Source organism: Tubulanus polymorphus, chromosome 2 (genome assembly GCF_964204645.1).
Source record: "Tubulanus polymorphus chromosome 2, tnTubPoly1.2, whole genome shotgun sequence".
Taxonomy (NCBI): domain Eukaryota; kingdom Metazoa; phylum Nemertea; class Palaeonemertea; order Tubulaniformes; family Tubulanidae; genus Tubulanus; species Tubulanus polymorphus.
The window spans coordinates 7,704,792-7,721,005 of NC_134026.1; the positions used below are offsets into that span (position 1 = coordinate 7,704,792).

General features: G+C 38.9%; 1 protein-coding gene across 1 annotated transcript in view; it reads right to left on the bottom strand.

Annotated features, from left to right (window-relative positions):
- The window catches only part of LOC141898373 (transcription factor AP-2-epsilon-like), a 37,808-nt gene extending 28,177 nt beyond the window's left edge, over positions 1-9,631 (bottom strand). Inside the window, exons 1-3 of the mRNA XM_074784225.1 lie at positions 9,428-9,631; positions 8,353-8,817; positions 4,421-4,423 (exon numbers count right to left, since the gene is read on the bottom strand). Coding sequence (XP_074640326.1) covers positions 4,421-4,423; positions 8,353-8,817; positions 9,428-9,631 — 672 coding nt within the window. The remainder of the gene's footprint in view (positions 1-4,420; positions 4,424-8,352; positions 8,818-9,427) is intronic.
- Between the last annotated feature and the right edge of the window lie 6,583 nt (positions 9,632-16,214).

Genomic DNA, 16,214 nt, shown 5'->3' on the forward strand with positions numbered 1-16,214 from the left:
AGAGCTACTGGTACCATTAATGGACCTTAATCAATTTCAGCTTCTCGCTGTAAACGGCAGTGTCAGTAAGTACTGGATTGTATTAGCCCAAACAATAGCACTGTGCCCATGGGCCATTTGCAACCTCTGTAGCCTATGTTTGGTTGTAAAAGACACCAAGATGTGCAATTGGAATAGACGTCTTGGGCTGTGGACCGTTAGATGAATCAAGAATCCAAGAATGAACACTTGAATATGAATCGAGCCTTCGATGATATTTTTCAACAATGATCTATAAAACAACACACTTTTAGGTGGAATGTGTCGACACAGTTTCAGGTGGAATCTGTGGATATAAGGTGGAATCTGTGTGAGAGTGAGGTGTGGATGGATAGAAAGCCTACTTATAAATTCGCGTTGCATCACGACACGTCGGTGTGTACAACTTCCATTGTAAAAAAAAACACAGTAGCAGCAGTGACTGTTTTACTCACTCACTCCTCCACGACGAGCAGTGGTTTGTATCGTAAGCCAATTTCGTGCGCTTTGTAAGATTTCAGATTCCTTTGAGGTTTTCATCCGCTCGAGTCTCTAATGTAGAGCGGAGGCCTCACAGACTACAAAGCCAGGGATACAACAGTACGCACACAGGTAGACAGACACACTGAGCTTCAAAATGAAACAGTCACCTCGACCTCAATTTACTGCTTTCAATCAAACATTTACAAGAACCAAACAAAAAATCTAATTCTTCATTTTCCAAAATGAACAAAAAATACAAAATGAAATCCTAGAAATTCTTTTCGAGGATGATTTGTTTGTACGGAATCACGTGACATGAAGCCTACTGGTTCTAAAGCTAAGGAAGAAGCCTATTGAATTATGACGCCGGAGGGTCTTTTTACCCGTAAAGTAGCAGTTACGTGTAGTCTGTTTTGAAATTATCGTTTTTTTTCTTCGCTGGCCAAACTAAGGAAACCTCGTAATAAACACGAGATACTTAATGGGAAACCCCAGAGGAACCTCACTCAATCGTATGAATGAGAAACTGATTTTCTACATCTTATTGTCTCGACTCAACTGACGCGGAAATATTCCCGCTATACACCTGCGTGAAATAGTTCCTTCCATAATTGATGACTAAAAACAAACGAAACACTCTTTTATACGTATGTATTTATACGCTCAAATTGGCGCGCTACTTTTTAAGTCATCTCGATTTCGAGTGAATTGTTTAAAGCTCTGATAAACTACGGGTTGATAAGATGTTTATAGAAAACTCAACCTACAAGAAACTCGTAGTGAAGTTCGAGTAAACATCCAACCCGCAGAACCTTCAATGACACCTGGATTCATTTCTGATTCGGATATTTAAGAAGATCCAACGAGAGATAGTTCATTCACTACTTGCGTCTATAAGTATCTTTGTCGGCAATAAAGTGATTTGGAATCTACCCCACGAGTACCCCCTTGACTTCAGAATCCAGTCACTCAGAAATTCGTTACAATTGTAGCATTTCGAATGAGCTAAATGTCTTCTGATGGTTTATCTTAGGTGGGAGGCAGGTCAATAACACAAGCCCGAATTCAAGTTTCAAGAATATTCCTGTTTCAAGAATATGGGCTTCAATGGGTTGAAGTAACAACGGGTCAATTCTAGCAAAATCCCATTCAGTGGCTATGAAAATTGATAACAAAAAAGGATCCAAAGTCTTTACATAAATGTATCCATAAACTATAAGAACCGACCTGAGGTAATTGTTGCAGTCCTTACAATAAACGTTCTAACATTAGAAAAGAAGGAGCCAACGTAATAAGAATAGAAGTAATCAGTCATAAAAGTACAACTGCAATGGTAAAAGTGTACTGAACGTACTTATAAATCAATGGACTTATAGCCGTGTGTATGCAACAGGCTCAAACAATGTGACAGATCATTCATTGCGTGTCAGAAAACAAGACACGAAAAAAAACATGTTTAAAAACTAACCAAAACTTGATCGAAATATAATATACACCGGGATTAAAAATACTACAGGAGTAGATGGTAACAAAGCCACTGATAATAATGAATAATAGTTTCTTTTTGATGAGACACAAGGTAAAACAGGGACGGAGCAAGACAAACAATAGACAGATCTAAACCAGGAGTATAATATACTCATTGTTCGCGGAGGATTGAATCAGTTTCATCAAAGAGCGGTTTATTTTTTACTCCTGAATGGTAATTAAAAAAAATCCGATTTACGTCTGATTGTACTCCGGGAGTAGTTTAGTTTCTTTAAATCTATTTTATCCCGGTGTAAAATTTGCACCTGTCTTCTACGTGTTCGATTTACGATATTTCATATAATTTTGGGGCGTATTTTCTAATTGTTGCTAAACTGAAAACTAGATGCAAATAAATACAGGTTTTTAAGTGGATTAACTCGGATAAAAAAGGATGCAATGAAAATGGAGCATAAACACAAAAAAAGATAGGAAATTGTTAAAATGATGTTAGAAAAAAGCATCAAATCCTTCAAGAATTTGGGAGAATCTTTTTTTCGCGATGTTGAGTTTTGTTGTTAGATAATATTTGTTAGGAATTCGGAGAATTTGGCGCCGTCACCATGGTAACATGCTGTTTGTCTCATACCTCAGGACTGGAACTGTATAATTTCCGACTGTTAAAGTCTCCAAATTTCTTGAATGTTTTTGATGTCAAATCGCTAACGGACAAAGGACCGTACACCTAAAATACACAAAACATTCAACAATCACAAATACATAGCTTACAAAACGATATCCTCATCTACCAGGGGTAGGTTTGAAGATTACAGCCAGTTTCTCAATCTTTAGAGAAAAAGGAAACCGAATTGAATTGAATTTTATTTTTGTTGCATTCAAATATTTCAAGTTGAAAAACTGGCATCAACTAAAACTTTGATAAAAACGACATCAAAACAATGGGTCATACATGATAATAGTTGATTTGATATTTTGAGATTTCGAGTCGGTTTTATCTTAGACAAAACTAAAAGCAAACGAAAACAGTTTAAAATACATATTAAATACAAAACAGATAGAGAAAAGAAAGAAGGAATGGGAGAGGAAAAGAGAGAGAGGAGAATGTATCTCCTGTGACTATATAATTAATATTATGATAACGGATCGATTTCGACAATTGTGAATAAATAAATCTCTTATGAAAATACGTTTAAAACCGGACAGTAATTGATTCACTTCCGGTGAGGTGTTATAAAACCCAAGAAAAACATCAATCAATTCTATAGAGACTAATAGACTACTGTATGACGTCACTGGCCGGTGTGAATGACAGTTTAAGTGTCGTGGCGCACAAAGCTTTCATGATTGACGTTTAAAGTCATTTATCGTTGACCATAAATGAACTGTCACTTTGAAATACGTCTTCCGATCAGCCATACGTATTTTATACATTTTTGTAATCTAAATCTGGGCTCATTAAATTAGCGGGCCTAGTCAGCATATATTCAATCAGTTACGAGGACTGAGGGTTCGAATCCCTCATTAGTCTAAGCTTTAATTTCATATTTAACATATTTTTTTTCTATAAAGCACATGTCTTTTCACCACATTCTATAAGCTTTTACAATCTGCGACTGGCCCCATAGGGTCACCGGCTAAGCCAGTCAGACATTTCACACGTTGGTCTGACGCCTCTTGAGCCTGGTAACTCTAGGGACCGCTAAACGCATGCGCCAATACGGATTAATCCGTGTGGTTTTAACTACTTAGTAACATCACCTCCTCGTCATCAGCTCAATCACTCGCGTGATAGAGCGACGAGCTGTGTATTAATGGCGGCTCAGCAGTCTATTAATTACTGATAGATTGAATAAACCATCAATTAATAAACACGTAATATTCACTCATTGAATACAAGACAAAAACATAACTTCAATTAACAATCACTAAATAATAGATTAAAAACAGGTTCTGCACTTGAACAGGCGAGGCTTCGTGATGGTTGTTTTTGTCGAGATAAAAGACTAGAGAAATTAGAAATACAAGACAGATTTCAATAATACGGGGATAATTGCGAGACTGATCCCATAGTAACTACAATACATAGAATATATTTTAGACGTTCTTAATCCTTAGATTTGTGTTGATGTTAATGATTTGCATTGTTAAGGGCAGGTCATTTTCTATGGATAAACATAGCCTGCACTGAATCGTTGAAAAAATCAATAAAAATTCCAACAAACGAAAATTAATCGATAAAGATGATTGCCGACGTCGTTGTGTCCGCTCGATTTCTCAGAGGCGGTTCATCAAGTTGAAAACAAAGTTAAGATAACAAACAACACTAATCGCGGTGTAAGCGATCAGTTTAATTACTCCTGAAGTATTATATCTACTGAACTTTACGCCCGATACCCGGAGTATAAGTCAGGGAGTATTATTATTATTGAACCGGCTCCGCTCTGGTGTAACAAAGCCGGGACAGATTTGCGGCGGTGAAGCTTGTTATGATTAAGACAAAGGTTGTAATTGACTGGTGTTTGATGTGAGACAGAACAAGGTTTGTTTAATACACTGATATTAACAGCTCGGATGATGAGTTTTATGGATTTATTATGAAGAGCTGGAGAGAGAGAGAGAAGTTGTACGCGTCGCTTCTCAGCTCCGTTTCTTCCGTTATTAATTTGTTTCAAACCACTACGCGTTGTCAATGGATATAACCGCTTGTATTGTTCACTCGGAGAGAAAACTGACAAACTTCTTCTCCTCGTCACGTGGTGGAACAGTCGATAAAATAGCGTAAAACATCGTGTTCTACGAGAGAATTCCTTTTCTGTCGATAGCGAAAGAAGCAAAAGAAATGAAAATGAGCTAGTTTGATTGTGTTGGCTGAAAAGCCCAGCGCGGGTGCGATTCGACCTCACTGAGAGAGAGAGAATTATACCGGTTGGTAATTGTATAAAGAATGAATAAAATAGCAACTAGGTTATTTTCGATTTAATCGTTTCAACATACAAGGTGTATAGAGCCATCCTTGAAGTGGTCAACCTCGCTTACCGGAGGTGTATCCTTCCAGATACCAGCGGTATTAACAGTTTATCACATCTGACGATAGTCTCTAGAGACATTCCGAAATGTCATGTATTTTGATTGTCTGACTCAATGAATAAATTTCGTTTTTTAATCTATATATTGCGGGTTGAATCTTATCAATTCTCCCAGTTCGAATGTATAAGCTAGTTTGACAAATTGATTAAAAGGTTTTCGTTTCCAGTATCTAAACAACTTCTTGAATAATATGAAGGTTGTTTGTCGTGCGGTTTAGCGGAGAGACACGTCGGCAATGTGCAGCACACATTCCTAAACGGCTGAAATCGAGAAGTTTGAAGTGATTTGTTGTGAATCATTCGAGATGTTTGTCATCAGTACAATCACGTGTTGAAATCAATGTCTACAAGTAGGCAAAAATATTTATCTTAAAGTCGCCTAAACACTTCACAATCCACTTTAAACATCAAATCTACGAGTTCTGAGTTCAGAGACGGGAATTCCATCCGCTGTTTACTGGTAACTATGTGGTTTGTCAGCGGAGAACGAGAAGGGGAGAGTGTTAGAGGAAAGGAATGATGATGATAAGTTAAGTAGAAGTCGTTATGTCGTCTGTTTGTGACGAGAGGAGGAGAGGTTGATTATAGCGGTATGCACCAGCGCCAGCGCGACGACGAGAAACCTTTGAAATTACAAGGCATTCTGAAACCACTGCCGAACAGAAACGAAAAGCCTTGATGTTTTACAGCGAAACTGAGTTTTAATTCTTCATGACTGGTGATTACATCTTCTTTACAAGCAAGCGATCCCCTTTCAAGTCTCTCGCCAGACTGATATTAATATGGATACCGCCCAAACCTCTGATCATCGGCTTTTAATTAATTGAGCACAATAGATTGTTTGGAAAGAATTAAAAGACAAAGCTACCTTGAAAAACACGCACCAATTTTCATTCTCAATATAATAATCACCTAGTTTATTATCAGGTGATTTAAAAGTAGACAGTCAATTTAAGCTGGTGGGTTTTAATCAGAAAGAAAAGTTTCAACTTGAAAATTTTGAGAATCTAACTTTATCGTGTTAAGAAAGCGAAACAGCGCGCTCTCGCAATTCGACTTTTCAGAAGACAAAGGAACTAAAATCATCATTCATTCTGAGCTCGAAGCATTTCAGTGAATTTATGAAATTTACTCTGAATTCCCTACAGCTTCGGTTACAGTGTCGAAACCGCATTTAGTATTCAAACGTTGTCGTGTTTGTGAAACAATCTACCGCGAGTTAGCTTAAACTGTTAACGTTTTCAATTTAACGGCCGCGACTGTTGTAAAACGTTGTACCGCAAACGGTCGTCGACTGCGGCGCGTTCATTGTTGTATTAACGGTTGTTTTTGTTATTAATTATCGTCTCGTTAGAAACGGCGTGAAATTCTACACTGAACGCAGGAAATAACCACGTCCGATTGGAACCGAGTGAGAAAACTACTGAAATATAATGAGTCAAGCGCAAACCCTAACGTCGCGGTTCCTTTCAAATTAATACGCTGAATAAAGTTTTTGTCACCATCAGAAAATAATTAAATGTTATCGGCGAAGTCTTATAAATGCTCGCATTCGATTAATATTATTTCATACAAATTGAGTTTTGTGGTTTTCATTGTGGGTCGGGTTACTCCATACAGCACCGGCACCAGCAGCAGCAGCAGCAGCAGCTACGGCGCAAAATTCATATATTTCGGAAAGCGATTAATCGGCACTAAATCAACTATATCGAATTGCTAATGAATTAGTGGTGTATTTGGGTTTATTTCAGCTGATTGCGCGTAGACCTGTCGACAGTGCGCGGGTCTATTGATAAACACTATGCCTGCACCAGTAACACCCGGGTCTGTTAGAGGTCTGCAAGGTGTATGGTACTGGGCGGTGATGTAATCGAATACACACTCAACCGGCAAAAATATCCGTTTTAAAAAGCTCACATCGCTCTGTTGCTAGGATCAGAATCGCTGGCTTTTTATTGATACACAGTTTTGGTCGGTTACGCTCAGGTAACTTTTGATTATTTCGGCTTAATTTTTCAGTTAGGTTTGAACCAAGCGCTAACTCAATCCTAACAGCACTCAGACTGTTGCTAGGTTAGAGTCTTTGGTGGTTTTAACTGAATTTTCACGCAAACCAGTTCCACAATATCTCTGAAAACCTTGACTTGATATCATCCATTTTCAATTGAAGTAATATCTCGGCAATTTGATATTAACAAGAAATTCAAAAGATTAACCACTGGACCTTGCAGCCGTTATCAAATTATCAAATTTAAATCATTAACATATACGTCCTGAGACTTTAAAACTTGTGGTTCCTTATTTAGGGGGATAATTTCAAGTTAATTTAGATTTAGAGGTTATCAATCAAGACCAAAGTTTCGACTGTTCTTGAACCGCTATTATCAGGAGGGCAGGTAAATTTATGACTTGGTCTCAAGTCGTGACTTATGTCCAAACATGGGAATTCAAAATAAGAAAAGTTTATTGTGGCTATCATCAGGTGTAATGATGGAATACAACGTTTTAAGCGGTAAAGGGTGAAATCATAACCTTGAACTGTTAAATTGGGTCCTAGTTTGAGGTCCGAACTTCAAGGACTCGGCGCACAGAACAGAACCGTTTAAGATACAAATTTTGAGACGTTCCCCATATTGATTTCTACAGTGACTGAACTTTAAATGAGCAGCAATGTCAACTCTGCCTCTAACAGCCGAAGAGCCGATGTGATTTTTATGATATTTCTTGTTAAACTAGCATCGCCTGAGGGCTATCGTCAAATAAGATGCCGACAGCCATTGCCCTCGGTTGTAATCCATGTTGAAATTCGCTTTTTATAGATTTTCATAAAGGAATTGTGAAGAAGAGAAAGTGGAATAGTTCCCAAACAGGCCTCCAAATGGCTTTAATTTGTTCCGCAAATTCTGACTAACAACATCTCGAGGAAGTTGGTATTTTTTTTTCAGTGAGAAATTTACCGGCGGTAGATCCGAACGTTTAGATCGGTTTCATTTAATCAGCGCCTCACTAGAAATTTAATGAAAATTAAATTTTACCCGACGGAAGCTTTTTGGTAAAAATGTTTTATCTTTTTTTCAGAGCTAAACTTTTCGACGATAATTCGAAACGCGGTAACTTTTCTATGAAAGTGTGCGACCAAAAATTATGAAAAACGTCTACGATTTTCGAGATAATATTTGCGAATGCGATTGCCCAGAAATTATGAAAACTATTTTTCTCACCCACAACACAATGAAACTATCATTGAAAAAAAGAAAAAAAAGTTTTTTAGTCCTACCTGCTGTGCGTCTTCGATGGATACTCCGGTACCGTGTAGACTGAGCAGCGAGGTCTCCTGATCCAAACCGTGGTGTCCGGTATGCATGAGTACATCCGGTCTCCGGACCGCCCCGTAGTCCGACCTTCTCGAATCGTACCCCGATAGTCCGGGATGCATATTGTGTAGGTCATCCCTGTGTCTGAGTACATTTCTCTCCGGCGGGTGTAACTGATGATAGTGCTGTTGCGGACCCTGGTGAAACGTATTCAGATGAGAGTACGGGTCGGCGTTGACGTGAGCGTGATGAAAGTCCACCGGTTGTTGAGGGGGGAGATTATAGGGCGGTGGGAAATAAGGGGGTTGAAAGTCTGTCGTCGGTGTGTGAGATAATCTTGGAGCGGCTGTAAAACCGGAACTAGTCGTACAAACAGCGCTTCCGAGTTGACCGAGACTTCCGTGTGTTCCAACAAGATCCCGACGTTCCTGTAAAATAGACAGAACAAAAATAAAGATATGATATTTTGTAGACGACAATAAACAGTGTTAAATGTGAGTCACAGGACAGTCAGAAAACAATGAGTCAAATATTGTTGGAAATTCGCGGCAACAATGAAAAACGACCGCGTAAAAAATCTTAACCTTACGTTATCACAAAAACCGAACAGTTGAAATAATCAAAAATCTTTTTGATAACTAATTTGATCCTGTTTGTGGCGGAGATCTGAGATGATGGAATAATCCTGTAAGATGAAACTATAACGGCAGTGATGGCACAGCTTCCAGTGAGTGAAGGAGCAGGCGGTTGAATTATTGGCCGTTTATCAGAAGGTACCACGAGTTATATACGATGAGAAGTTGTCACCCGAGGCCAGACGAGACTTTATACCGCTCGCGCTCTCCCTCTCTCTCTGCGAGGCCCTTAGGCCCCCGTAAACTAGACCAAACACTTCAAACTATAAACTGTCCCCTCTAGTTATCACTCTCTCTCTATCTGTATTCTGTGCTGCCCCTCGAGCCTTCTAGCTGACTCTGTACCATCAAACAACAACCTCGAAATAAAGAAATACACTCCAAATTCTAAATTCACACAAACCTCGGCTTCGATAAGTCCAAAAGCTGACGGCATTGTTGAGTCTCTGTCGTTGAGTTTATTTGAGTAATGACTGGCCGAATCGTCACTGGTCAGATCGGTGTATTTACGCTTATCTGGAGATACCGGAATCGAATGCAAAAGTCCCGTTTGATGATGGTGGTGATGGTGATGTTGCTGTTGTAATTGCGGACTCAAATCTGCCATAATACGTAGATCCTTTCCGTGATAAAGTGCCGCCGCCTTCTCCACGCTGTATTAAGCGAGAAGATTTTGCTGCACTTCTCTCTAACTCTGAAACAGTTTTTTGATGTAACTCCTAGTATCCTCTACGACGTAGCCATGAATGTTGGCCGCTGACGGATGACGACAGGGTGTGTTGTGTAGTAAAAATGCTTTCTCCTAATACGCGCTCTCTCTCTTTCTGCGAAACAAACTGCCCTTCGCAAGCTCCGATATGAATGAACCACACGGTCTATTTTGATCCTGCAAAAGCCCCAGGCTGTGAGATTGTGAAGTTTCTCTTTAGCCGCCGGAGATTTTCATTCTGTCCTTTACTGGATGGTCGACTTTTCTTACATCTCAACCAATCAGCGTCGCGCACATATGAACGCGCTGAATAAGCCGGGCTGTGATTGGCTGACCGCGTACGCACCCGAAGGCAGTCATGTCGTTTTAGTTGTAAGTCCAACCCTCTTGTCAACGTGCACATTGAATACGTGCTAAACGCCATTGTTTATTGACAGAACGCTTTGAGAAGTTCTTTTTAGGCGAACGTCGGCATTCTTCATCTAAAATCTTTCATTCTGTTACTGATTTTAAATCCTTAATTCTTTTTCGGCTACTATTTTGTCCCGGGTCCCAATAAGCTCACTATACATCACTCCTCGCTCGGTGCTTGAGGCGAATATTCCTATTTTCCATTCAGACGGGGATTTGGCTTGATTTAGGGGGTTGGAAAGACTGCGCTGTACAAATAGACGCCGGATTTCTACGACATTTCCCCGCGAGCTAGAACTGATCTAAATCCGAGGGTAAAAACTGAACTCTAACAAAATACACCCAGAATAGTAACCTAGGTTTCGGCCCGTTCATAAAAAAATCGTCAAAAACGATTCGATTTAAAGAAAACTGTTTAAGACATTCCCCTAAATGTATATATTCTTGTTTTGTTTCGTAGTCTAAGGAGTAGGGATAATTTTGTGCTGTCAGCAAAAATTTATAAAAAATCCCGTGTCAAAAATCTATATTTTGTGACAATTGACATCCCTGGATTACAGCGCCATCTTGTTTTAAACAGATGCGCTAAAAATTATCGCAGATTCAGCAAGAAAACGATGAAATATCTCCTATTCCACTTGAAGAGATACTATTCAAAACGCTTGTGTCGGATAGAGAGGGAAAATATAGTTCTAAATTCGGAGTTTATTAGAATTTCTAGCTATAGTTTGATAGCATTTAGACGGAAACGATCCGAATCGACGCTCGGATAATTTATGAAACAATGGCGACTGACAGTTCCCTCCCTTCTCACATAATCATCGATCTCATTACCTAGAATAGTGTCGGGATCTATTGATGGGTGGCGCAGCGGTGCGTGACCGATAGACACCGTCTCATCATAGCATAAATACACAACCATTCGTAGTCCGGCCGATTAGATTAATTAGCCTATATTGGTTAATTAGTAATCTATGAGAGACAGCGTGCTTGAATGTCCTGTCATTAGACCGTGCGTTGAGATACAATTTACTTCGTCTCAAAAAGATCGTTATGACAATTATGAATTTACTCGTCACTTGTATTCTAGTTAGTCTCTCAGTGTTGTCCAATAGGAATCTTTGATCTAGACAAATTAATTACGTTTAATTCATAATCGGATACTTAACCACGCGACGATTAGGCGGTGGTGGTCGGGTCTCAAAGTGAAATACTGTTAATAGCTATAGTTAAGACCGTATAAGTTGTCCTAGACCCTCTCAGACACACGATCAAGGGCACAGATCAGACATAACACGTCATAAAGCCACCGCGATCCATGAAGCATATTATACCCCTTCCATCAACCCAAGGAAACATAATCTCAATATCTAAGTCAATCGTGTCCAACTCCATTTGGCCACTGCACGACGAGGAAAGTTCTAGATATCAAGACGAAGAAATCTATACCATGCATCCGGTTCCACGGCTCCATAATTGGCAGTTTAAAGATTGACTTCAGTTGAAGCATTGGAAATGACTTAAATGATATCATGGTCATACAGATAACCAGTGGAAGTGGTTCCAATGTGGTTCATAAAACACCCAAAATCTTAGTATCCGATCCAAAAAAAACGTTTAAATCAAATATTCAAAGCCTTCCTTTCTAATCCTCAGAATTAATCTGGCCCCAGTTTGAACTCGAACCCCGGTCAGATCAAAGTATTCTAATCTTGAAGCGAAATTAATCTAAAAAAAAAACGGAATATTTTTATTTATATCTGAAATACGTTATTTCTTATCGGAAAATGACCTTTTCTGCCCGGAATTCGACTATTTCCGCCGAGTAGATTTTCGGTGTCGCCGGAATTAAAATATATTTACAAGAGTTCGGAGCCGCATTCCGCATTCCAGAAACATCAAACGAGATACCGGCTTATTACATATACCAAACTACCGTCATCCAGTCTACACCCTGTCACCAAAATGTCGTAAAAACCTGTGTATTAATCGATAATCGCCGAGTCCCATAACCTCGGCTTTAAATGAGATCGCAAATTAATAATGACTCACAGCGGTTTGATATAATTCACCGGATCACAATTCAAAATATCACAGAGATTTCACAGATTGATGAGAAAATTAAAATGAGATTGAGATTGAGAGAGTGAGAATTCGATTAGGCAAATACAATCAGTTTGAACGAAATTTAGAATCATATAAAATAAGGGAGCGGAGCAGGAGAGTAAAGAATTGGGGGTCGTTAGACGGAGAGGTATAAGCGATATTTTGCGATTATATAACATCGAATTTTACACCTTCAATAATCAATTTATTGGCGGTTTCCAAAATTCAACTTCGAGCAATTTTGAATAAGAATTTCGGACCAGTTTCACAAGATGTATTATATATATATATATATATATATTATATATTATATATATATATATATATATATATATATATATATATATATATATATATATATATATATATATATATATATATATATATATATATATATATTATATATTATATATATATATATTATGTCTCCAATTACTTTTCATATAATAAACCATAAATCAAAACTCTATGAACGAATTTATTCTTTTTTTGTCCCAATTCAAATATCAAATATCAGAATTAAATTTCAAACAAAAATCGCTATAATACTTTTCCAGCACATACTGCTGATGCTGGTTGTTTATTCCAAGGTTTCGCTATTTTTTTCGCCATCTTGTCGCCGCGTACAAACAACAACAATAAACACTGACACCCGAACGGCTGACAAGCGAACAAATCTCATATCATAAATAATCACACGTACATACATCAACTTTATATTCAAACTGGTTTTGTTTTGTCCGCCAGAGAAATTTTCACCCGATTTAACTTCAATTTGACAGATTTTCCATTCACCGATAATTATTACTGAGACATAAAACCGTCAGTTTCGGCTTAGAGTCGATTGTCAGCGATCACAATCACAGAACTCTTTAAACACCGCTTCTCATTGAGCCGAGAATTTCTGCACTTTGTTTGAAGATCATTATCGGTGAATACTTTTATAATTGACGTTATGCTTTTGAAGCCGCCAAATTGCGACGTATTCCCAGGAAAAACCGCGCTGTCTTATGTTGATAGGCGTTTAAGTTGTGTCCCTTTTTAAATACGGATCACTGATTTAAATGATTCGAGTCTTAGAAGTAGAACTAATACGTTTGTAATGCAAACATATCTTACACGTCACTCAAACGATTAATTTGTAGATCAAATACGGGATTCGAACCTGATTTTCAGCACTTTTTTCAAACGTTGTGCTATGATATTTCTATTCAGATTTGCTATGATTCTATTCTATTTTGCTATAATATTTCTATTCAGTTACGTCAATACAGCCGAAACATCCCCTTACGTACTTACGTAAACATGGGCAATTTATGATTTTCATGTCAAGTTGAAATAATGGGATTCGAACCCGATTTGCAGCATATTTTCCACGCGCGTGCGCCAACACTGTAATTATCTCCATTTCTTCCCCGACGAACCGAGGACCGGAAGACAAACATCCACCCATCCGGGATTATCTCAATCCGCGGATTAGAAAGAAATTTACCTGATTATCGTCAAATTTCCTGATAGCTGCCGTCGACCAGTGCGCCTGCGCATCAGGACCGGCTCTAGCGGCTATACTAATCCAAGACATAATTTAAATCCGGAATAAGCGGCGAAGACGCATCATCCTGAGAGCGGTCGTCTGTTCGTATAGAGAATGAGCGAATGTTTTACTCGATTCTGTGATCCAGGCAGAAGTAACCGCCCCAAGGCCTCTGCCGTTTAGTAAAATACTTCCTCAGTAGAATCTTGGTTGTTTAATGTCACTCAAAGTGTCGTAGCTGATGGGCCCGCACCGCCTGGTCGCCTGTCGCCTGCCTGTTTTACTGGAGGGGATTTATAAGCCGCGCCGCCGCCGATATTTGAATAACGGGTACTGAAGAGATCTCACTCGAAAACCATTGACAAAATACCTCATAATGAGACTGGAGTTTGAGTAGCCCTGGGCGCAATGCCTGTCCATCGCAATTAGACATCCCCCTCTTCTCTCTCTCCCCTTTCTCTCTCTCTTCTCTAAAACTGTCTTTGCCCGTTGTTCGTGTATTTCGCCAAAAGCGATGATAATCTTACTACACTGAATGTACTCGTAGTGGCGATGATGATATGTTAATATCCGCGGAGTGAGATCTGTTGGTTAAACGGTTCTTATCCTCATCAGGTCACCAAGCCACCTCACTTCCCCCTCTATTTCTCATATCTCTTCTCTCCCTCTCTACTCTCCCCGTCTCTCTCCCCCTTACCATCTTACAAAATTCCTTAACCCTAGCCCATACACAAGATCCCCTATAAAATATATTTTTTATCTATTTCACTCTCGTGTCTCGTAGTGTTAAACCACAGTGGACTGAGTGGATGTGGATCTAGTGTAGTGCGTCAGTCAGTGTTTTGATGTAGACAGGTAGAGACCCCGCGTGTCACAGGAGTCGGTGTCCCTCAGGGAGATGTGATAACTCCGCCAGTATTTTATGATATCAACACTTCAAGCATGATTAAATCCCATGATGGCGGAGTCTCCCCGGAGTAGAAACCGCACCGCGGCGACAATTCAGTTCTGTACCAGTGAATCTGTTTAACTATCGAATTCATAAAGACGCATTTAAACTGAATAATTTATCGTCAAAATTCTGATTTATAAAGTTTGATTTTTCCCCGTTTTATGGAACAGTGAATCTAAGACATATAGAGGTCTGTTGCAATTATTTATTTATGTACATAAAACCATTAAATCACTGAATTAAACAAATTTCATTTATGATTCATTGTTTTATGATGAATTTTCGTGATTTGGTGGAAAATTTCCAAAACTTGGAATTAAGAATTTCTGACAATAGGAACTTGTAATAAAAAGAAACTAGCAGCAATCAGGGAATGATTACAGCACTTAAGTGGTCACCAGTCACCACACCTAAATGGTCAGTCACGACAGCGAAATAGTCCCCACACTGAGCACACAAATGGACAAAATGGCACTAGAATTCAGTGATCTGCTTTGTAGCATGCACGACTGGTATGCCAGAGGTCGCAGGTTCGAGTCCGGCTGATGTTAGGGTTAGCTTCCATCTAGAAAGTTAACGGTTTTTACAGTTAGGTCTACAGTTTCGCCAAGAAGACGTATTTCTGCTTGATTTTTCTTTCTAAACAAAGATGGGCCTGTCTATATCCAGGTGTCCCGTTTGGAAGGTGTCGCTGCTGTGTGTTAAGTTTTTTTCAGAGTTTCCGCAATTTTGATCCCTCTACCATTTCGTAGTCTAGGAATAATGTTGGACAAACGCACTACAATTAGTTCTAGTACCCTCGATCACATTGTAACATAGTTCTAAAGAGTCCGCGCTCAGCGGGAACTGAGTCTACCTACTCATTACTAGACAACTCGTTTCACTAAAACTTTCAAAGACCTAAGACCTATCTCCCTCGCAGTGAGAATAAAGGCATTCGTATGCAAAACAACCAAACTAACGTACGACAAACCCTACAATTATGTAAAAGAAGAAAATTGTTATGAGTTTATAGAAAATAGAGCGAAAATTAGTTCGGTATCGGATGCGTTCGATTGTGTATATTCAATAGGAGCTAATTTGGAGCTAATTTCAGAATTGAATGAAAGTGACGCTTGAACGTAAGAAATTTCGAGCCAGCTAATTTCAATACGAGTCCCTTGATACCCGATGCCAACGTCACCTCTATCACCTCAGCGGGCTCATTCTACACTGAATAGATTCTGCGAAAGATAATTTCTATCGATGTTACCTTTACTAAACAAACAGTTTGTTTTATTCCGTTTATACCGGAATTGAGCTCGAAGCGCAAAAAACTAAACTTTGCTGAACTCAGCAAAACTGCTAGTGAATTCGTTAAGTTATATTCGCATTTTTCTCCATTTAACGCCGAATATAGACTCCATGAAATTATTAGCTTCAAACTTTACTGAATTAACTCTAATTCAATTTACGTCTTATTTGCGAATTAATCTACG